This window comes from Somniosus microcephalus, chromosome 10 (genome assembly GCF_052327205.1).
Source record: "Somniosus microcephalus isolate GS21.2 chromosome 10, FLI_Smic_1.0, whole genome shotgun sequence".
In the NCBI taxonomy this organism is placed as follows: domain Eukaryota; kingdom Metazoa; phylum Chordata; class Chondrichthyes; order Squaliformes; family Somniosidae; genus Somniosus; species Somniosus microcephalus.
Window position 1 is genome coordinate 23143851 of NC_140996.1, and position 24550 is coordinate 23168400.

Below are 24550 nucleotides of genomic sequence, written 5' to 3' on the forward strand. Positions count from 1 at the left end.
AAAAAGAGACAGAAAGGAAAAGAAAGATATTTTTTAATTTGACACTTTAAAAATCTCTAAGAACAATTTACCACCCACAGGAATGAGACTCCACAGTTTAAATTGTTCAATTTCTGGACCACAGGCACTGCATTAACAATTATCACGTTGTTAAAAAAGGTACTCACACTGTTAATTACCAGACGTAACATTCTGTGGCCCCTTTAACGGGCAATTAATGTGCAAATCCGGCAAGTTCTTTGCGCGAAGCAAACGCGGAAGCGGCGTGAAATGCCAGCAATCTCTGGAGATTCAGAACTCACGTCGTATCTCTTAATCCCCGCAACTGGCCGCTTTGCACATTAATAAGGCATGCATCGTTAACTTGCCATTATTTATCCAGCAAGATCAGTCCAATGTTGTATTCAACAAAATCTGTAAACATCAGCAACGTAATGTGCATTTCATTGTTCTAGATTATAATTCCAACCACTGCAGTCTTGTATCCTCAATTGAATTTAAAGCAAGTTCTTTTTAAAAATGACTTTACATAGGATTTGCAATCTTTTTAATGAATTGGACAATAGCATGTCACAGAATCACAGAATCACAGAAACCCACAGTGCAGATAGAGGCCATTTCGGCCCATCGAGCCTGCACCAACACATATCCCACCCTATCCCCGTAACCCCATGTATTTAATCCCCCTAACACTAAGGGTCAATTTATCATAGCCAATCAACCTAACCTGCACATCTTTGGACTGTGGGAGGAAACCGGGGCACCCGGAGTAAACCCACGCAAACACGGGGAGAATGTGCAAACTCCACACAGACAGTCGCCCGAGGCCGGATTCGAACCCGGGTCCCTGGCGCTGTGAGGCAACAGTGCTAACCACTATGCCACCGTGAGTTTTGGTCTCCTTATTTAACGAGGGATATACTTGCATTGGAGGCAGTTCATAAAAGGTTCACTAGGTTGATTTGCAAACTTGAAACAAATACCTTACCTCATCGTATTTTTTAAAAAAAAGTGCAATGCTGTTTTACTTTAACTGTTGACTTTTTTCTTTTATTATGCTGTTCTATAATCGGTTGGCTATTACTTTCTCAGAATAGTCTCTCCATCTCTCCTAATGTCATTGACTTACGTTAAGGTATAGTTCCACTGACGACAGCTGCCCTCTGCTACTTTGCACAAGTTATCATTCTTTATGCGCGAGTCGAGACAGTGAGTATTGGCAGCTATTTGACAATGTGCGGCATCACAGCGTCCCCAATCCGCTAACCCACACAGGCACACTTTCTTATTGGGACCACTGGTTACGGATTACAGCCCTTCATAACATGAGGAAAATGATCTAAAGCAAAAGACACAGCAAAATGCCAAAGGTATGAGATGCAGCCAAATTCTGGGGATAGGGAGGGGTTCCTTTAGGTCCCCAGAAACATTGGGCTACCACAAACATTTATTCTATTTGGCACACAACATGCTAGTAAACTAAAGTATTGAGATCAGTGTGGCGCCATTAAAAATCCAGGGGCTTGTTCAAAAATGACCGTTAATTGGAAGGTCTGTGATTCAAAAGTGGGAGCCCTGGCTGATTATTCCCCGCACTAACTCAGCCTCTCGGGCCTTGGGTAGTGCCTGCGGCTGAAATCAGCTAACTCGGCACAGATCAAAGATCTCGAGGGTCAGGGATTATTTGCCTTCGTTTTGGAGATGGAACATTTCGCTGTTGATATTAAACTTGTAATCTGAGAGGGCCAGGAAGGTAAACCTAATTCAGGAGCTGGGAGCTACTGCGGCAGATATGTTTGAATTAATGCTTTCTGTTGATTTGAAGACAGAAAATTGTTAATCTGTCCCACTCTCTTTGCTGTGTGCTCGCCATGGAATAGCAGTAGTTCCAGGTTTCTACCACTTGGGGCACTATGGGCTTCTTGAAGCAATTTGGATTCCTGTTGCCATGGTCAGAAGCAAGACTTTGATTCTGAGTGCATCACAGCGAGTGTTACAAGGGGCAAGGTGATGAAAGCTTACGGACAAAAGCAGCTTTTCTCTTCCTGTCTGTTTTTTTCATGCTACTTAAATCTAATCAACTCTGACTGGTCTCTATAAATACTCCACGCATCTATCGTGATCTGAGGCAAAAGCACAAAGCCCACGTCGTCCTCTGCCCTTCCACATAAATAGAAAAAAACAGAAATGAGATGTTTGAAAATGTAGTTTGCAATGATATCTTTTTAAACTTTGCTGCTGCCAGACAGCGTTCTGTATCATCCTGTATACATTAATGTTATTGCATAATTACCAAGCACAATTTTCCAATACTAGCAACAATTACTGCTAGTTTGCATTGGGCTCAATATTAAATATGACTGTTACTGTAAGGTGCTAACTAAAGCAATTATTAAGGGAAGACTATCATTTGAATAAACTGAAATAGTAATTTTCGGGGAGATGATGACAAAGTCACATTGAAAGTAGGCCTCCCAACACAAATATATTTTCCAAAAAATTGAGTCTGGTATAAGGTCTCGATGTACTTCAATGCATGATAGAGTTTAATTATTTTGAACAATAGTTGAATATTGAAAAATAGCAATTAGGATTTCAATACATATAACACCAGATCGAAAGGGACATTAATTGTAGTGACAATTTCGCTTTCCATATTGTACTGTTTTAAAAAAAAATTATTGTCACCAGATAAATCTTCTTTTACAAGGTCAAAGTAAGGAAATCAGAATCTGGAGTCGTTTTTCCAGTTCTCACCATGAATAGTGCACACCCAACCCTTCTGGGTCAGTCCTAATTTCATATGCATGTCGAGCTCCTGGTTTGAATTGAGATTCCTGCTGGGAACTCTGAGAATCACAGGAATGTAGAAACAGAAGCAGGCCATTCAGCCCCTCGAGCCTGTTCCGCCACTCAATTGGATCATGGCTGATCTGTATCTTAACTCCATCTACCCGCCTTGGTCCCGTTACACTTAATACCCTTGCCCAACAAAAATCTATCAATCTCAGTTTTAAAATGTTCTATTCTCCTAGCCTCAATAGATTTTTGGGGTGGGGAGTTCCAGATTTCCACTCTCCTTTGTGTGAAGATGTGCTTCCTGACATCACCTCAGTTCTTTAAGGGCTGCAGGTAGCATTTAAGGGCAGAAGGTCACTTAAAGTTAAGTGGCTGCATATGGGGGCAAAATCTGTTTCCTACCGTCCTAAAACTGTGTTCGGCAAATAAAGTGTTTACCAAAAAAAAAAACAGTGGAAGGCAAAGATATGTGGATGTAAGAAATGGAGTCTGTGAACAATTGATAAAGCCACACAGCACCCAAACCACTATTTGAAGGATTGCAAAGTGGAGGTGCTGCTGCATAAGGTGGATGAGAAGGAAGGCTGTCCTGCTTAGCACAGAGGACAGCAGTGCAGGAAACGACAGTCAGGGCCAACATGGGCTACAGTAACCATTGTAACAGGTTAGAAGCAGATGCTGAAGGAAGTGGCAGACTTGAAGAAAGATTGCTAAGGTGCAACTTCCCAATAGTACCATACACCAGATAGATGGCCCAAGCATGGAAGCTGCAAAGTGATGTCCGTCAGCCTTGCTACATATTTACTGCAGCTCTTTCACTGCTTATTATGCATGGCCATACTGCACAGGGCGCATATCAAAGCTCGAACTTATAATTGAAACCCGCTGCAGATGGGGCAAGCAGAGAGACCACATCGTAATTCCATGCTAAAGGGACAGGAAATCACGAGGGGTGATTTTAATTCATTAACATGTCATAACGACGCCATTTACGGCTAGCTGGAAGATTGCATTCAGTGTGAATTGAACCGGGGCGCCAGTGAAATAGTTCCCATCCAGTTTCTCAGATCTCACATGCCTCTTTCATACTGGCAGTTCGACTCCTGCCGAATAGAAAATCCACCGCTTCTCGCATAAAACATGTTCAGAAACCGAAAGTGGCGGATGTAGTTAATTTGTCTCGTGTGGCACACTTTGCAGCATTTTGTTTTTTGATTTAAGTAGTATTTGGTTGTCTGCAGGGAGCAAGAAGGGCTTGCACACAAACGTGATGAAATTCAACATTTTATTCAACAAAGTAAATAAAATAAAAACATAATTGTTTTTGCAGGTCAGTCAAAAAAATATGGTTGCGTTACTAGTGGACAATGCATAAGAATGCAGGTCTGAACAGCAAGAATTAGTGTTGGACGCTGAATCTGTGAAAGGAAGCTCTATAGAGACAGCCTCAGAGGTGATTGGCATAAGAATATAAGACCATAAGAAATAGGAGCAGGAGTAGGCCATTCGGCCCTTCGAGCCTGCTCCGCCATTTAATGAGATCATGGCTGATCTTCTGCCTCAACTCCATTCACTGGCCCTATCGCCATATCCCTTGATGCCCTTACTAGTCAGAAATCTATCGACTTCTATTTTGATTATACCCAATGACTGAGCCTCCACAGCCCTCTGGGGTAGAGAATTCCAAAGATTCACCACCCTGTGTGTGAAGAAATTTCAGCCACTGCGATATTGGGGATTGCTGCCTTCGTTCCACCAGACTGAACAGAGGAAGGCACCAAGTAACTCTAATCAGCTTTATCCATGAACTGCACGGAGCAGGGTGCCTGTTTTTCCACTGACATAGTCAACAGTTTGGGTCAATAGTTATTCTGCGTGGGCGATTAAGCCAAGCTGTGATGCATACAGGACACAAACTGATGTCACTGTATAGTCTCTTATTATATTTTAAATAAGCTTGCATAATAACAATGATATTTCCAGTGCCTTGAATTCTGTGATTACTCCCCGTTTCCACCTGCTCTGGGTGCGAGGTGGACGGTTTCAAACTTAATGCCTGCCCCTCACCCCCCACCACCCACCACCCCCCCCGCGCCCCGCCATGGTTTGTTCCTCTTTCCTTTCTTGCAAATTGTTATTTTCGTAACAGCCTCTCCCAAAGTCGCTCTATAGAGCTCCCTGCCCTCAAGATGCCTGGTGGCTCTTCAGTGTTTTGAGGATAATGTTGGGACCAGAGATTGCTTGGACTGCACTCCCCTTTCTCCATCGAGCTTTTGGAGATTACTTCTTCAGAAATCATAGAAGATAGGAGCAGGAGTAGGCCATTCGGCCCCTCGAGCCTGCTCCGATGGGTTCACCCCCAGAAGAGCCATCAGTAGGCATTGATGACAATGAACCATCTGTGGAGATACAATTGTAGAAATAATCATGTATTTTAAAAGTCACCTGCATCATAAAGACAACTGCATTAAATTTGAAACTATTTATTTAATTTTTAGCATGCAGATAAGAGAGGTCTATGAAGATTAGGGATCATTATAAGATCTCTACATAAAGTTATGCTTGTCAATTTATGGTACATAACATGTTTTTGATATCCTTATGTAGTGAATAACATCAGTGAATCAACATACCAGTATCAAAGGCATCTGTTGATTGGGTCTCCTCCTCTCTCAGAGAATGCCTTTAACCTCCCTTTTTAAGGTTCTGCCACCTCTTTTGCACTCTTCTGTATCCCTGGAATGAATGCGTTGACCTTTTTGGCTGCTTCAACCATGATACTTCAATGTCACGATGCTAGTGGATCTCTCATGGAAAGCTCTATAAAAGGTCCTGCTGTATTTCTCGCAGTTCTTTTTGCCAACGCTTTGTCTTGGTTTCCCGAAAAGTTTATTTTCACTTGCCATTTTGAAGGTTTATCACAGCAGGAGATAAGCCAAAAGTGAAATGGTTCATTTCCAGTCATAAAGATGGCAAATAGGCATCATGTTATCTAACCTTCTCCATGGACTCAAATAACCATTGTCTGTATATTGCCACGTGTAATTGCAGATTACATTTTTATGCATTAGTGATAAACATAAATGACTTTACTACATATCGCACAGGACGATTCACCCAAATTATTGTTTGCTTCCTGCTCAATCCAACAATTAATGCAGCCTCTGTCTTAGGGAAGTTCCTACATTTATTTTTGTGTGTGGAAGATATTATAACTACCAGATAAATCCATAACCACAAACCACAAAATGTCAATTGCTGCTAATTCTACGAGTTAAACGTTGAACGATGCTAGCAATCATAAAACAGTTCATTGTCGGAGCACATCTCTCACAAACTCCTTTGCTAATGCGCAACCCTGGCTACCCCTCCTTGCAACAGCGTAACCACAAATTCGCAGTAACCGACACCACGGGAGGTCCACCAGTATTATTTTACAGCTTGAACGGTTACGGGATATTGTAGCTTCAAAGCAGCAAAATAAAATGCTGAATGGTGCACAGAGCAGTTTACAAAGACTGACTGGTTAGACAGGCAGTCCGGTGATGGCCTGCTTGGTGTCCCAGGACACTTCTTGGAGAGGTAGGGTATATGTTTACCACAAAAATGTCCTCCTTCCTCCCTAGGGTGAAACTTTGCCCATGTGGAGAGGCAGCAAGCAAGCAAAATGAGATGCTTACCTACTGGGGCTGGGGGAGCGGAGGGGATGGGGATGGTTGGCAAACAAGGAGACAGAAATTATACCCCTCCTTTTGAACGATGCGTAGTTCAATTGCCTAATAGCTTAGTCAGGGAATAGTGCATACATGCAGGCAATCTATAGAGGGAAAGACAATATAAATTAAAAGGATGGAGAATGAAGACAAATTTGTATGCACATATATCTGGTAAAACAAGTAAAGAGCTGTTCAATGGCTTTACTCAATATTCAAATGCCTTCAACTGAAAGGTTGGCTGAAAGCTTATTTGCATTGGACCTTGCCAGGATTTCCAATTACACTGGTATAGTATTTCTAGTTCTAATTGTGCCCAACAGGTGTGTTATTTCCGTTCTCTTACCTTTCATTTGACTCCTACCATCCTCTAGCATTGGGAGTACAATGGTAGAGTTGAGGTTCCTCTGTGACCTCGCGGCAGTGTAGACCATGGGAAGGGACTGTACAACCACTGGAATGCGATGCACATGACTCAGTTTGTTGGACTGAAAGTTCATAGGATTTGAAGGTGGCACTGGGTGGATTATGTGCAAGAACTGCTGACCCCCAACACCCGGTGAAGATGCCACAATGGAGCCTGGTGCTAATACTGTTGACATTCCTGTTGATGAAGACACTGAGGTTATCACAGTTGGGGATGAGGTCAATCGTGGAGAGCAAGAGGACATTGAAGAGACTGAGGTTGTTGTCACTGAGCTGGGTGAGGACTGTGACGATGATACTGCTGTTGGTGATGTCCGGGCTTTGTTAATGGACAGGTCCACTGGCTCAGTTTGTGTTTGATATTGATCAGTGGATAACAAGTCCTCTGGAGGCTCTGCTTTCACATTGTTAAGCAAAATAGGTACAGCTTCCATATCTGAAAAGTTAGGGGCTCGTGGAGACTGTTAAAATAAAACAGAAATAAGAATCACTGAGTACTTTTAAATATAAGAAAAGTACAGAAGAATCACTTAGTGTAAGTTTTTAAAGAAATATATCTGAAAGATCAAGTACATAGACAATTTGACAAATAACTTGATTACAGCTGTATTGATTAAAATATATGACCAGCCATGAAATTAAACATTGCTTTTCATTTTAAACCATCTTTAAGCTAGAACGTTAACAAGGCTAATAAAATCCCCAGCATTGTGATAGAGCACAGAAGTCAAGTTAGACTGAGGTTTGTAGAAATATTGGGAAAGAAGAGTTAAGTTACTAAAATAAGTTCATTTAGTTTTGAAAATTCATCGCTTTCCATTGTGTCAGTTATTCTCTCCCACAGAGTCTGGCTCCTGGTGGCCACGTGAAGTGCCTGGCCCCCTTTTGAATAAAAAATATATATAAATTGAAGCAAAAATTCTCCGGCTGTGCAGGTTGGGTGCTCCTTTATGGTTGAGGGACATTTGTGCATTGGCCAGAATTTTGTCCAATGAATACCCTCGCTTTGGGACATCCAAAACAAGAACAATAAATGCTCAAAGCTTACCTCCAATCAGTTCCCAGGAACTAAAGTCAGTAAACTCCTCATTAACAGGGTTTCACTAGGTGATTTAGGAATTAATCCGTGGTTGAACATGTCCCTTTTAATCAAATGTTCCCATCACTAAGGTGTCCATCATCTAACCTGTACTAACAAAAAAGTAACTACTTTTCCTGGTAGCTGAACATATAAGGGAAAGTTTTTTTGGCATCCTGCCATCGGACCCTGGAAGAAAAAAAAATTGAAAAAAAGATGTTCATGTGCGTAACATGCACTGTGCTTTTAATTCGATCTTCCTAAGTTTATGCTTGAGCTTCTGCCATACACTCACGATTGATCTGTGGTTTTCTGGTCATTGGGCTGATAATTTAGGACAAATTCCAAAGAAAAAAACATTCAACGGGAACCGTCCTAGAACATCTCTTTCTCATTTGTACGTTTGTTACCGCAGATCTTTCTGGGTAAAAATATTTGTCATATGAAACTGCAATACGTAACTAGAAGAAAGATAAGGCCCTGAAATCAAACTGGGGTATACTCGCACATGAACATTATGCATTGATCTGAAATCCCTTTCTCTGATATTTCAGCGGAAATGTTGGGTCAATGCCTCTGCCAAACAACCGAGAGAGGAATTTCAGACAAATGAGCATTCATATGCTTATTCCTCATGGTGTAATTTTAGACCCGAACTGACTCTTACCAGAACTGATGTTTTAAAAAGAAACAAAAAAGAAACAAACAGAATTATAATGATCATGATCCAAAAGAATGATGATCAATTGCTTTTTAAAAAAATTCTGTCCATTGCAACCATTTGTTTGCGAATCTGATGTCCCTGGAGATCTGCCTTAACGTTTTGAATGCCATGCACAAATTAATATCCTGGGCTCCAGAGAACCTTGGGCATTGACAGCAAACATTCTCGGTTTGACTTGGTGGAAAAGTTACATTAAAGATCGACAGGGTGGTATCCATGATCTACCTTCAGGTTTTTGCCATTTGACTTAATGGGGGAGGGGGGGGGAGAAGCCTTTACAGCAAGTGTTTAACCAAACTGAAAACTTTGCAAAGTTGTCATCACTTCCAAACAGATGGTAGGAACATTTACAACTAAAATTGAATCATCCTTGAATTTATTAATCATGTGTTTTTCATAATCCAGTTCTTTAACAGTCAGCCTCAGTAATTCCTTCAAGTCAATCCACTAAATGATGTCACTGTTCAAATAAAAAATATTTTATTTAATTCATGAAAGTATTCTTAAAGTTCTACATGGCTGGCATAAAAAGAAAGTTGATTTTTAAAAGCAGACTCACTGTGGGCTGGATTTTCATTGAGGAGGTGGGTAGGAGGCGGGACTACAACTTTCGGGGTTGTAGTCCCGCCTCCATCGAGTTCTAGCCAACCCACGCGATTTTGACTTGATTGACCTTGTTGAGCCCGCGGGGCTCAGCAGGCCAATTAAGGGCCACCCGGCAACAGGTGACGTCACAGATTGATATTTCATCTGTCGAGACCTTTTGACAGATGAAATATCAGTGTTTGACAGCTGTTTAAGCTGTCAAACACTGACAATCTGTACTCCAGGTTAATTCCTTCCTCTCGGGATGATTTAGAGATCTTCCCGTAACAGCAAGCTGAATGCTGCAATTTTTGACAGCTCGTGGCCATTCTGCTTTCTGTGCCGGTGAGATGAGGGACTCCCGAGACCTGAAGGTAGGAAGGCTGTAAAGGTAAGTACATGTAAGTAAAACTTCTTTAAACACTTTACACACACCAAACACACTTACCTTTGCACTCATGCATCCATCACTCACCTGAACACCGGACATCTCGACCCCTCCAAGCCCTTCATCCCGACGGCCTGCCTCGCTAACTTGGCGTGGTTTGGAGCCATCGGGAATCCCACACTTCACCAATGAAAATAGGGATTAGGCTAAAAACTGCCTGTTAACTACCTGTTAACAGGCAGTTAATTGGCACTAATCCCCTTCCCGCCTCGGGTAGGCGGGTCGGGTACCCGCCTCCTTTGAAACTGGCATGGAGGTGGGTTGGGGGCAGGATGGGTTTGTGCCCCCCGATTTTGGGATTTTAACCCCCCCACACACCTCCAATCCTGCCTCCATGGCCCAATGAAAATCCTGCCCATTGAGTTTTTAAGTACTGTGCAGGTGTTTGAAACCTACCTGCTTAAATATTTGTATCTTCACAAATTATTGATTAGAACATATGTAGTAACAGCTGGAGTAGGCCATATGGCCCCTCGAGCCTGCTCCGCCATTCAATAAAATCATGGCTGATCATCGACCTCATCTCCAATTTCCTGCCCGACCTCCACATCCAATATACTCAATGACTCAGCATTTACAGCCCTCTGGGGCAGAGAATTCCAAAGATTCACAACCCTCTGAGTGAAGAAATTCCTCCTCATCTCAGTCTTAAATGGTCTACCCCTTATCCTGAGGCTATGCCCCCTAGTTCTAGACACTCCAGCCAGGGGAAACAGCCTCTCAGCATCTACCCTGTCAATCCCCCTCAGAATCTTGTATGTTTCAATGAGATCACCTCTCATTCTTCTAAACTCCAGAGAGTATAGGCCCATTCTACACAATAGAATTCTGTACTTTTGATAGCACTTTTCCCAATTCAGCTGCCTCAGTGCAACCTATGCTTTCAACATGAGAAATATTTCTTGGACCATGGTCGATTGGTTGTTTTATTTTTATTGACTCCAAGGATGTACAGAAAATCTTGAAAACTAAAATGTTATAACCTGCCCGGTTTAAGGGCTCCTCTTCACCCACAGGGAGCCGTCACCGTCTTAACCAGTTGAACCGCAAAGTACAGCCACGGGAGTCAGAGAGGTACCCAGGCTCAGTTCCTGGGTCTGTGCTGAGTTAGTTAGTCTCAGGCCAGGGCAGTAGCAGGGGGCGCTATAATGGGTGTCATTGTTCCCATGTTAATGAGGAGAAAATCATCCAGGAAAGTTCCTGGGATCGCCCACACATTTATGAGCAAACAAGTGGGTACACATTACTGTAAGTGTAGTCTAACCAAGGTTCAATAGAAGTTTAATGTAACTTCCCTGCTTTTCAATTCTATTCCTCTAGAAATGAACCCGAGTGCTTTGTTTGTATTTTTAATGGCCTTGTTAAGTTACATTGCTCCTGTTAATGACTTGTGAATGTGTAAGCCTTTGCTCCTCTACCCCATTTAAACTCTTACTTTCCAAGGAGTATGTGGCCCCCTTATTCCTCCTACCAAAATGCACTTATTTGTTCGTTGCCATTTTTTCTTTTGATCTTTAACTTTCTCTCGTGTCTTCTGTCCTTTACCTGTGCTCCATTTACTACTAGCTGTTTTGAGCCAGTTAGGCATGTAGTCACATAAGTGATGAGGGGTTTTAATTTACAAGGCGACGGCTTGCATGCTCACCTAAAGGATTTGGTGTGCGGTGAAAGCTCGAGTCACAAGCTGCTACACCTTCAGCTCATAGACAATATGGGTTTACGGCCATCAGTTAGACCCACAAATCCAGAAGAATTCAATACAAAAAATCTCAAGAAAACAGGCAGTTAGAAAGATGGTGTAGGAGGCTATAGTGAGTGAGAAAGAAGGGAAAGTTTGCTAAATATCGGAGAAGAAGAAGAAGCTAGAAATTGACAGGAATCAACTTAGTCAAAATTAGTGAGAAAAGTAGAAATTCAGTGAGCTAGTGGAAAAGAACAAAAAGCAAAGGCAGAGATTCAACAGAGAGACCAGTCAAAACTCTACTGAAGCAGCTGATAGTGAGAGAAGTGGGAAGTCAGCTTAAAAGAAAATGCACAACCACAAGTGAGAAAGTATCTTAAGCAGCAAGTAATAAGAAGCCTTGAGGGGATTAAAAAAAAGTTTACACTAGTAAATTATGAATCCCGCACTCCAACAGAGACTTGTGCTTAAAGGGAATGCAAGTTGGAGAATGGCTTCAGTGTTGTAGCCCTATTTCTGGCTCTTTGCTGAGAGTGCCGGGTTGGTGCATTTTTACCCTATAAAGGTAATAATAAACAATGAAGTTAAAAGAAATGTAAATGAACAGCGGGCAGTGGAAACACTGACAAATCACTCATGTTGGATTAATGTTTAAGGAGAGCAGGAGAGACAGATGGTGAAGGCAGGAGTTGTGGAAAAGGTGTGGCAGAATTGGAGAGCTGCATGGAAAGTGAACAAGAGAAAGCAGCGCAAGCAAATGACAAAAGACAAGCAAAGCAGGAAGAATGAGGCAGGGAATAAAGGCAATCCAAGAGCAATTAAGACAATTTCTAATTACATTAATATTACACTAAGATTGTGGAAACTATTAATTGTTCATCAAGGTGATGGATGTCAGCACTAGAAATTGGAATACTTTTCCATTTCAGGCACCCAGTTCAAACATTGAGCACGTTCAGGCCAGGAACAGTACAGATTTGATGCAGACTAAAATTTCTTCTACTCTGCCCCAACAGCATGCTTCATTCCCAAACCTAGAACACTCCTCAGCGTTTTTCATTTCTCTTATAGGACATCCTTGTACAGGAAACTTTCGATTTATCGGCACCTAAATACAGGAAACTTTGTGCTATCCGGCACCCACGGGACCGAGCTGCTGCCGTTGCCTCAAAACTGCCGTACTCTCCAGAGTTAATGTTGAGAGATACGGAGATTCTTATCTCCGTATTTGACAACAAACACTGTTGCTTAGCAACAGCTTCTAAACACTCGGGTGTGGCTCTAAAGCTCTGTAGCTGAAGCTGTTGCTATAGCTACAGACCTTGCACAGCTTGACTGTTCAAACAAAGCAAAAAAAACAAACAAAAAGAATAAAAAACGGCTGCTGATTTTTGCCGGTGGCTCCAGATTGCCGGATAGCTCACCTCCGGATAGCACAAAGTTTCCTGTAACCGGAAATCTCGGTTAACCGGCAAAATTCAGGAGTAGGTTCATACTTCATATTACTTGCCTTCATCGATTTGTTGCTGTGCAAGGGTGTGGCTGCAGCTGTTGCTAAGCTACAGAGACGCTTGGAACTTGTGGCCATTGTTCTGAACATGTTGCTAAGCAGCAGGGTTTGTTGCTTTATACGGAGCTCTCAGCTCTCCCCATCTTTTACTATAGCGCTCGGTTATCCGGAATTTTTGATGAACCGGCACCACGTCGGTCCCGTCGGTGCTGGATAAAAAAAAGTTTCCTGTAACTTGATACCATCAATTCGTGGCGAATGAGGAACAGATTTATGCTAATATACGATAGCAAAATACTGCGGATGCTGGAAATCCAAAATAACAACAGAAAACGCTGGAAAAACTCAGCAGGCCAGGCAACATCCGTGAAGAGAGAAATAGAGTTTTCTGTTGTTATTACAGATTTATGCTGCCAGCCCACACCCACAAAAACTGGGACAAGGCTATCCAAATTAATTTCATACGGCAACCTTGCAGCAAGCAGACCTAATGATAATAGCATCGCAAACGTGGTGTTTGAGGGAGATACTTAATTTGTAAACCTGAGTAGGCAAATAAATTCAACAGGAGGCATTGTGTAGCAGGAGTTATTAATGAGCCAAAAATTGCGGTCGGAGGCGCACCTGCGGAGTACGCTACCGACCCGCGAAAGGAATGCGCACCTACCCGACGGCAGCGAGGCTGCGAAAACTTGCAGTCTGAGGCTGCGTAACGGCCCACGGATCCCAGGGATGCAGGCGGTGTGAAGCGTCCCTGGGATCACGTGGGCCTGTTCCTCCAATCACAAAGTAGAATTCCATTTTAATCATTTCTGATGGGAATCCCGAAATCTGATCGAATTACAATTTACAGAATTGGAATTTTATTCGTAAGCAGCTTCATTCCACCAACCTCACTAAAAATTTAATTTTTTGATAATTTTAGACATTAATACTGTAATCTGAGCCAATATTTTCAGAAAATCATTTGATACAGTGTATGTGCATAATTTACAATATGAAAATGTTTAATTAATGCCTGAAAAATCTCCTTATGCTGATGCAAACAGGCCCTGCACCCGTTTGCATCAACCGTAACATTTCCGTGCCCAATTGCTGGCCAGTTGGTGGGCAAATAGCCCAACCGCATGCGAAAATCCTGAACTTGCAGTGGATTTGAAAGGAGGTATGGCGGCGTAAATCCAGGCCAATGTATTGCAGGAAAAAGTAATGAACTAATAGCTGTTACAGCTAATATAGGGTTTATATGTGTTATTAATGTTCATAACTTGTTAGCCATGGCTCAGTTGATAGCACTCTTGCCTCCGAGTCAGAAGTTTGTTGGTTCAAGTCTCGCTTGAGCACAAAAATCTAGGCTCACACTCCAGTGCAGTGCTGAGGGGGTGCTGCACTGTCAGAGGTGCCGTCTTTCGGATGAAACTTTAAACCAAGGCCCCATCTGCTCTCTCGGGTGGACGTAAAAGATCCCGTGGTACAATATCAAAGAAGAGCAGGGGAGTTCTCCCCAGTGTCCTGGCCAATATTTATCCCTCAATCAATATCACTAAAACAGATGATCTGATCATTATCACATTGCTGTTTGTGGGAGCTTGCTGTGTGCAAATTGGCTGCCGTGTTTCCTACCTTACAACAGTGACTACACTCCAAAAGTACTTCACTGTAAAGCGCTTTGGGGCATCCTGAGGTTGTGAAAGGCGCTATATAAATGCAAGTATTTCTTTCTTTTCTTGGGTGGCAGGAACAATAGGCACAGCAGTCAAAAAATTAAACTGGATTTAATTCTTTTGTTGACCCCCTTCTCTTGTTGAATAATACCTAAATACAGAAAACTTTGTGCTGTCCGGAGGTGAGCTATCCGGCAATCTGGAGCCACCAGCAAAAATCAGCAGCCGTTTTTAATTCTTTTTGTTTGTTTTTTTTGCTTTGTTTGAACAGTCAAGCTGTGCAAGGTCTGTAGCTATAGCAACAGCTTCAGCTACAGAGCTTTAGGGCCACACCCGAGTGTTTAGAAGCTGTTGCTAAGCAACAGTGTTTGTTGTCAAGTACGGAGATAAGAATCTCCGTATCTCTCAACATTAACTCTGGAGAGTACGGCACTTTTTAGGCAACGGCAGCAGCTCGGTCCTGTGGGTGCCGGATAGCACAAAGTTTCCTGTATCTATCTATTTGTTAGCTGCTCTTTTTGTTATTTAGCTCTCAAACTGTTTTGTTGTTACTTTTACATACCGGCTCTTCTTGTGGGCCAGGTTTCAGCCTTATGTCCATTGCCAGCACCTGAGGCAAACAGGTGCTTTTGTGCTATTCGAGGCATAGTTTGTCCATATCTCTTAGTAACAGTGAAATCACTGTCTAACCTATAGTGCTCTTTTAAGAGTTTCTGCTGCTAAAGGGTATGGGTAAACTGCCTCTGTCAGCTTGGCTCGCACTTGTCTCAGTAAAAAGGTCACAAGTTCCACTTCCGGACTTGAGCACATCATCTAGGCGGACACATTGGAGGTGCCATGTTTTAGATGTGACATTAAACGGAGGCCTCGTTTGCCTTTTCAGGTGGACATAAAAGATACCAAGGCCCCATTCAAACCAGAACTGTAGAATTCTTTTGCTGTCTTGGCCAACATCTATCTTTCAACCAACACTTTCAAAACAGATTCGCTGGTCATTTATCAGCACTGTTGTTTGTGGGACATTGCTATGCACAAATTGGCTGCTAAATTTGCCTATGTAAAAACAATGACGACACTTCAAAAGCAATCCCTTGGCTGTGAAGCCTTAGTGATGCCCTGAGGATATGAAAAGGTATACAATTGCAAGTTTGTTGTTTCTGAAACTCGATGTGACATCTCTCCTTGAAAATTGACAGTTAACAAAAAAACACACCTTAAAAAGCTGCACATTTCTGTGATTTTGTTCAGAGTGTCTAAAGACACCATGGCCAGAATTTTACCGCCGCTGAGAAGATGGGATCAGAGACGGGTCAGCTGCGAAAATGGAAATGATTGACAGTGAGTAGGGAAGCCGCTGTCAGCCCGCCAACACGCGAGTCTCCCAGGTCCTGCCTCGTAGGCGAAATCGCGGCCCATGTGTCAGCCAATGAGTTGGAGGTGGGGCGGCAGTCTATTTCACAGCAAACAAAGTCTATTTACTCAGTAAATAATGTCTAATTAAACAGTGCACTACAGCAAACAGTCTACAGAGTCTATTCAGCACTGAACAGACCTGACACCAAGCATTGGGGGAGACAATTGACATCATTAAATGCATTGTTAAGATGCAATTAAGTCTTATTTTAAGCTTAACTTTAGATTTTAGAGTTCGCTAATGGCTTCCCCGCTGCTCGGGGATCACGTCAGGTAAGGAGGTCGGGTGTTGTGTCAGCATGGGATGATTTACTATATTGACAGCTGCAAATGGTCTATAAAAGCTCCCATTTCATAGGTCTTCACCTTCCAAGGTTAGAAGCTGTTGCTTTCTGCACTTGGAAGACAGTTTGAGCTTTATGCAGCTAACAAGTGTTTGGAACTAACTCTCTATCCAGTGTCATCTCATTGGAACAACCTCTCCCACCATTGACAGATTGCTTCTGTCATCTCAACCTCACCTGATACCTATTACATCAGTATCGGTGTCCTTGAAAAAATCTCACCTTGGTTCTCAGAATCCCACCATGATCAACCCCAACACCAGCAGCACCAGGCACACCAGCAGCACCAACAACACCACCAAACTTCTCCACACAATCACCTGAGGCTGCACAGGACACAGGGCATCAGCACCCAGCCACATTGCTGCCCGGGATGCCAGGAATGGCCTCATCATGGCCAGATTTACTTCACTTGGATGTTGTACACCCTGACTGCCACATGATGTGCCAGGTTTGTACCACCCCACACCAACACAAAGCATCCCTACAATGCCCAAGCCTTTCCTTTCACACTCATCACCATTGCGGGGGTACCCTTATGTCTCACCATTCACTGCAACTCACTAAGCCACTTCCAAAGGTGCACACAAATCTGTCCAAGAACGCAACATGTTGTAAATAAAGATTTCAATGTTTGACAGCACGTTAACAGAAACTTCACATGAACATTGGCTAAAATACACAACTGCCTACCCTTGTGTGCCCATTGGAAGGGAAGAGGACCTTCCTGCATACTGTGACTCCCTCCCTAAGCATATGGAGGGAGTCATGGGAGAGCCTGGGTGCAGCCGTGCACCTTTGTCCAGTGCTTGTCAGTGTTTGCAGCACCTCAATGCTGTAGAACAGTGACAGCACAGCTGTCAAAATCAGTTTGGACATGGCCCCTTTAAAGAAACCGGCTGATGACGTGTCATCAAATGACATCATCAGACCCGCTACCTTTTAATTGGCCGGAAACCTCGCTGGGCGGGCTTAACAAGCCCAATCAATGTAAAATCACTTCAACAGAGCGGGATAGAGCAGGCAGCAGCCTCGGTAGGCAAAATCATGGCCCATATGTCAGCCAATGAGTTGGAGGTGAGGCGGCAGTCTATTTCACAGCAAATAATATCTAATTAAACAGTGCACTAGAGCAAACAGTCTACTGAGTCTATTTAAAAAGAATCTCTGCAATCTAGAGGAAACAGAACTTATGACCAAAATTACAACAACTTCTCCCAATAAAATCTCGTCAATTTCTCCAGCAAAATGCAGTGAGTGGAAGACAGTTACACAATACAAATTTTGTGCATAAAATCAATCTCAGTCACTTACAGCAGTGCAGTCTGCAGGTATGATTATAGGCGGATTAACCAGTCATCTCCATTCCAGCTGGGAATAGTGGTGTTACTATATACAACTGATTTTGTCAGCAGGTCATTAATTATGGACAAAATGGTCATATTTCAGGATTTTTTTGCCACTTTTCCAAAGAAAGGATTTGGGAAACAGCAGAGTTACTTTTAATGTTGTCTTTTTAAAAACAAAGGGGTAACAATTCGGTTGCTTTGCGCCTCCCGTTAGTGCCGGGGCACAAAGCAACTCACACCTGGGCAGGAGGTTGTGATGAAATATGTCATTCATCAGACTCTGTATTTAACTACATATATTGTATTGCCTGCTCCTGTGTTTTTACCTTGTATTGTATATAGTGCACCGCCCCCTTTCTCCCCATTGGGTGTGTCGGCTCCGCCCATACCTGGCCCTACTTAAGACAAGCCCAGGCTTGTCTTGCAGCAGAACGCTAGGTGAAGACACAGGCATCTTTCTTTGCTAATAAAAGCCTTGTTTTATCCAGTTAACTTTGAGCCTTGAAGTTATTGAGGCGCTTCAGAGGTTAGCAGCGGCACTAACCGGTAGCACCCCGCTTCCCTCTTGGGGCGCAACCACTCAATTTCTGGCACGGGGACGCTAATTTTTCCGGGGCGCTAAAAAGGTAATGGGGCGCTACTCAATTTTTAGCCCAAAGTGCATTTTCACTTTTTTTGTTAAATCACCTATATGCTAAACTGAAGTTGTTTTCCTCAGAGGCTAAACAATTAGCAATCAGTTTGCTGGTCTGGGTAATCACAAAAAACAATTCCCGTCCACTGTTTGCAAAGCCTTTTGATCCCTGCCTGTCAGCGAACCGAGGGGAGATAAAAGGGAGGAGACGGGCTTTTAGAAACAGGAAGGCTGCAAGGGCAGTCAGGCTTTTAAACTGGGAGCTGCAAAAGCTTCAGGCAGGCTGAAAGTCACAGATGCTCAAGTAACGTGATCATGGGGAAGCATGGCATATGTTATTAATTTTGTACCATCATGCAAAGAGAATTTGTACAAATTGAACAAAGTGAATCTGATCCTAACTGTTGCTCTGTATGTTCACTCGGCATGAAATCAAGCCTTCTCTCATCACGTGTTAACTCAGCCCACCACTGGAGAGATTTGAAGGAGTACATGTGCAAAGACGTGAATCTCAGGTCCAGATCGCAAGGAGGATGCTATGGTTATGTTCCTGGGTTACATTATTGTACAATTATGTACAGGTCAGTGTGAGTCGACTCCAATAAAAGTAAGGCATTCAAACCACTTGCGAGAGTGACTGACATCACTGAATCGGAGAGAGTAGACCCGGATTCATAACATGGGCATTCTCCCATTTTCCATTCAAACTCTCCTTCAAACAGTGTAAGTGGCAGTGGCTGTACACACACACACACACACACACACTAGGACCAATCTGCAAAAATGGTGCGGAATAAATCAGCATGGCACCAGAAATCTGCCTTTTTCCCTGGGGCTGTCAAGCAAACAAATCATTTATTTGAAATGAAGGAGAGAGATTTCCGCCTTCAATGGAATGAAAATGAGGCAGGGTTCCATTACGGGCGGGCTGGCAGGCGGGCGATCTGTTCCACCAGATTACCGCCCAGATGACGAAGTCAAATACCTACCTCAGCACAACCTGAACAATCTGGTGGAATTTAAAGCTCTGCTCGCCAACCCAACCACCTCCATCCTCTGACAATAAGCTTCAGAGTACAGTAGTGCAAAAACATTGATTTACTGTGTGATTTTACTAAAGTTCAAAAAACAGGAAATTATACCACTTTTAAACTGAAAGGTGCAAACTATATAGGTTTCAAAGTGTTTTAAAACCACCTAGCCACCCACTGCCTCTAGATTTCCCTCAACCCACATATCGAGAACGTTCCATATGAAGACGACATTTTGCTTAGGCAGTTCATTTGCCCAACAACTTGTATTTTATATAGCAGCTGCAATGCTTTATATGGGGGAGGGAAATAAAAAGAGATAATAAAAGTAATAAGGAGGCATGCGATGAGCCCTGGTTCCAGAGTTAAGAGAGTTAACCAAAGGCTTGATCAAAAAGATGGGTTTTGGGGAGAGATTCCGTGCGGTGGGGAGAGGCAGAAGGGAGTACAAGATAGTAGGGCCGAGGCTGCTGAAGGCTCCGCCATCAATGGCTGGGGGGGGGGGGGGGGGGGGGTGGAGTCAGACAACTAAATGTTGTAGGAGGGGGTGTAAAACTGGAGACGGTTGCTGAGACAAGGTGGCGTGAGACCATAAAGGAGTTTGAAGATGAGGATTTTAAATGTAATCCATTGAAGGGTAGGAAGCTAATGTACCTGAACAAGGAGGAGAGTGTCGGATGAGCTGTATTTAGGGTGGAAGAGGTATCTGGGCAGCTGAGTTTTAAACAAGTTCAAGCACATTGAAGGTAGAAATTTGGAAGCCAGCAGGGAAGTCATTGAGGAAAATCAAGTCAAGAGGGGCCAAAGGCATGGATAAGAGTGTCAGTTCCAGTGGGTGTGAGGTAGATATGGAGGTGGATGATTTTGTGGAGGTGTATGTAAATAGTTTTAGTGATGGATAGCAGGTGGGGTTGAAGCATTGGATCTAAACGGATGCCAAAGTTTTGTACCATCTCTTTCAGCCTAAATACATGGCCAAGGAAGTGGAGAGAGTTGATGGGAAGGGAACAGTGTTTCTGGCGTGGGCCAAAATGACAGCTTTGGGTTCCCAATGTTCAACTAAGAATAATCGTACCCAAGCAATATCAAAGTTGCATTATATTTAAACATGCGTTTTAATACATAGGAACAGGGGTAGGCCATTCATCCCCTCGAGCCTGTTCCAATATTCAATTAGATCATGGCTGATCTGTTTTAACACATCAATTATATAACCCTAATAACTAGTTTCATTCAAATAAATATATGATAGAGTTGCTACAGGCCTATTCCAACATCTAGCCAAAACACAAGTCCCATTTATATTATTTAATAATTCAAGTATTATTAATGCTAACTTTCCATTCTGTGTGATGTCCAAAGTACTGCATGTCTGATTGGCTGTAGTGTGTTCTATTTGGGCTTTTAATGGCATTGGCACACTGCTTAATAATGTTATGTTAGAATCATAGAATGGTTACAGCACAGAAGGAGGCCATTTGGCCCATCAAGCCCGTGCCAGCTCTCTGCAAGAGCACTTCAGCTAGTCCCACTCACCCGCCCTTTCCCTGTAGCCCTGCAATTTTTTTTCCTTCAGGTACTTATCCAATTCCCTTTTGAAAGCCACAATTGAATCTGCCTCCACCACCCTCGCATTCCAAATCCTAACCACTCGCAGCGTAAAAATGTTTTTCCTCATGTCGCCTTTGATTCTTCTGGCTGTGATATTTCCTCCCTAAACCTCTCCACCTCTCTCTTCTCCTTTAAGATGCTCCTTCATGCCTACCTCATTGACCAACCTGTGCTAAAATCTTCTCATGTGGCTTGGTGTCAAATTTTCTTTGATATTGCTTATGTGAAGCACCTTGCATATAAGTGCAAGTTGGTGTTGTTGTGTTAGCCAGTAAAATATCTTTCACCATCACGTCTTGCCTAATCACATTATACAGAGCTGTTACAATCTCTTAAATTTGCACCAATTTTCCCTCTAATGAAAAATAGTCCGCTGTGATTTAGACTTCATCCTGATGGGTATGCATAGGACGTGTAGCAGTCTTCACCTCAGCCTTCACTCCCAGTAACCCCTGGGCTTTGCATATACCCAAGTGTACGCACGTCCTGGTCCCACAATTGCTTGCTCCTACTGAACGCGATCCAATTCTTACACGCGGCAATACCTGCTTGTGAGCAATGCCACAGGGGGTCCATTCGTTTGATAAAATTGATATTTCTCGTAGCTACTGTAAGCATTTCCCTTTCCACAACCACTAATAGAGGTGGCACACATCAGTGATCAAAAAAGTGCAGCTCCACACCGGCTGCTAGCATATAACGGTAGTCTGAACTGACCACACTGGGAGAAGAGACACATATGGAAGCTGTAACACAATCTGCAGGTGTCGATGAACATATAAAATGTACCTGTAATTGGGGATGTTATCTGAACTCCTCAATTGTGCTGCAGTTTTGTAGACTTTATTGAACTTTTATTCACTGTAATGTAGTCTCCAAAATATTCATTATAGAAATTAGAAGTTTTGACTAAGATGTCTATTTTTTTTTAATTGCAGTTAAATCTCTATGCAGGATCTGACCCACCCCGCCCAGTATATGAGCTACAGCTGGGATGTAAAGCCAAAGCTGACTCTTCTTTTGATGTCAGTCTGGCATTCAGTGCCAAAATGAACTAATGGAACAAGAAGCTACTTAAACAATTTCCCACTGGGCACCAGGTCAACAAACATCAGAAGCATAATCCTCTTTTGGTCTGTCTAAAGGAGCCTCTAGTATTGTGAAGGAAATGTCACCTGCAAGGAAAACAGGTGGAGAGGAAATTTGTAAAAGAAAGACAAAAAAAAAGAGAAACTATTCCATCATTGACTTCTTCAAGGCTCTGGGAGAAAAAAATGGACTGGTTCACCTGATGGCTGTCTAACCTGAACATGGGGAGATTTCAGATCTGAAACCTGTTGAAGTCATAGCTGAGCACAAAATACACAAGAAAGCACAAAATGGGTGAAGAGAATTCAGCACAAGTCCATAACTTTCACAAAGCATGAGCAATCTGCTCTATCATGGAGTCTAATTAATTTCCTGAGGAAATGTTCTGAAAGGTTTCTCCTCGTCTCTCCTCAAAACTCTACAATACCATCTCACACTATATCCCAAATTATTGATCTTTAACTTTTGCCATGATTTTCCCATCATCGCAGCAGCTCATGTTCTACCATTTGACTATCAGTATATGTACCTATTCTTATAACCCTCATTCCATTCTACAAGATAAGTGGCTTCCGTAACAGGTTGGAACAGTGTAGACTTTACACTCCCTATAAATGCTTACAAGACGCATTGTGTGTCACTGCGTGTCATTTGTGCCACTGACATCAGTACTGAGAAAAAAGGTCACCATTAAGAATTTTCACTGTCATTGATTCTCTTAATTGCAAGGAAGATAATAGGTATAAAGACTTCACAGTTTTGGGAAACAGCAACAATCCTTTCCGTAATGTGCATAATGTTACATAATGTAGAAAATAATTTCCCTTTTGTCATTGTTGGAACTGAACCGTCATCTTGCCTTTACTAGCTGAATTACAAATAGAACATATTCTGTTGTTTTTAAAAAATTAAGGACAAATTTACAAATTTCCTCTCCACCTGTTTTCCTTGCATGTGACATTTCCTTCGCAATACTAGAGGCTCCTTTAGCCAGATCCAAAGAGGATTTTGCTTCTGAAGTTTGTACGTCTGGACAGCAACCCTCAATTCCCACAAATTCTTTATGACTAGATGAATTTGAAACAGTTGTTGGGGTACGCTGTCCCCTTTTTAAAATTCTTTGGGCCAAACCAAATGGTTGAACACCACTTTTGTAAGTTATTACTACAGTAAGGTTTTTATTGGATAGAAAGAAGTAGTGAATAAAGCAGTCACATTAAAAACAACAAAGGATTATGCTGTGTGTTTAGGATCTCAGAGTTAGTTGGGTCATATGGACATCCAATTGTGCTATTGTGACCTAGATATGAAAAACAACAATGCCAGGTAGTGGTGTTGTGGCTACTGTACACATGGTTCAGCGATTGCAGGCAAACCCCGGGAACAAGAGATCGGTTCCTGCCAAAATGTGTATGCTTCAGTTAATTGGGATATGATTAATGGGGGAATGACATTACAAGCAATGTACGGTCATGTACTAAAGGCACAAGTGAATGTCGTTGACCTGGGTTTTCCTGCTTGCAAGCCAGAATTTGCTGGATGTGAAAGAAAAAGACACCTACATTTAAGCTATTTAGAATGGTAGCAGTGAGTCTGCCATCATCGTTTTTACCAGAATTTAAGCATTCTATGCAGCTATTTGAAACTTTCCAAAGTTAGTGCGATTAAGAATTGTGGTAACCTTGCTGCCATCACTGATACTGCTGTAACAGCCAAGGCAGTTCTAAGGTTTTCTCATAATTGTTCTATTATAGTCCTTTACCTGTTCCCATGGGGAAAACAATGGCCCTATTATAATGTTAAATAGGACTGTATATTTGGGTAACCCAATGAACTTGCTTTAGCTCTGTGTAAAAATAATGTGACGGTCTAGTGTTGGGACGATCTTTGCACCCCTTTGGTTTTTTTGCACTTGTGACCGCCTCTGTACACAGACACAATCTTGCAGGGCCATAAGGATTTGACAAGTGCAAGGAAACCAGTAACTGCAATCTCCAGACCATTTGAGGTCACTATATTATGGTGCTTAGCATACTTTAAGTAACTTTTTACCAAGGCAAACTCATCGTTATCCTGAAATTTGTTGAATGGATCTCCTTGTATTTACTTCAAAAAGACTTGCATTTATATAGCGCCTTTCATGACCACCGGACATCTCAAAGTGCTTTACAGCCAATGAAGTACTCTTGAAGTGTAGTCACTGTTGTAATGTAGGAAACGCGGCAACCAATTTGTGCACAGCAAGCTCCCACAAACAGCAATGTGATAATGACCAGATAATTTGTTTTAGGGATGTTGGCCAGGACACCGGGGATAACTCCCCTGCTCTTCTTCAAAATAGTGCCATGGGATTTTATACGTCCACCTGAGGGGGCAGACGGGGGCCTCGGTTTAACGTCTCATCCGAAAGACGGCACCTCCGACAGTGCAGCTCTCCCTCAGTACTGCCCT

The 24550-nt window shown here is 42.6% G+C and overlaps 1 protein-coding gene across 5 annotated transcripts in view; it reads right to left on the reverse strand.

Annotated features, from left to right (window-relative positions):
* klf12b (Kruppel like factor 12b) overlaps positions 1–24550 on the reverse strand; it is a 301662-nt gene that overhangs the window by 99986 nt on the left and 177126 nt on the right. For all 5 annotated transcript variants that reach the window (XM_085998493.1, XM_085998489.1, XM_085998491.1 and 2 more), the window contains one exon: positions 6859–7399. In XM_085998493.1, coding sequence (XP_085854619.1) covers positions 6859–7399 — 541 coding nt within the window. The remainder of the gene's footprint in view (positions 1–6858; positions 7400–24550) is intronic.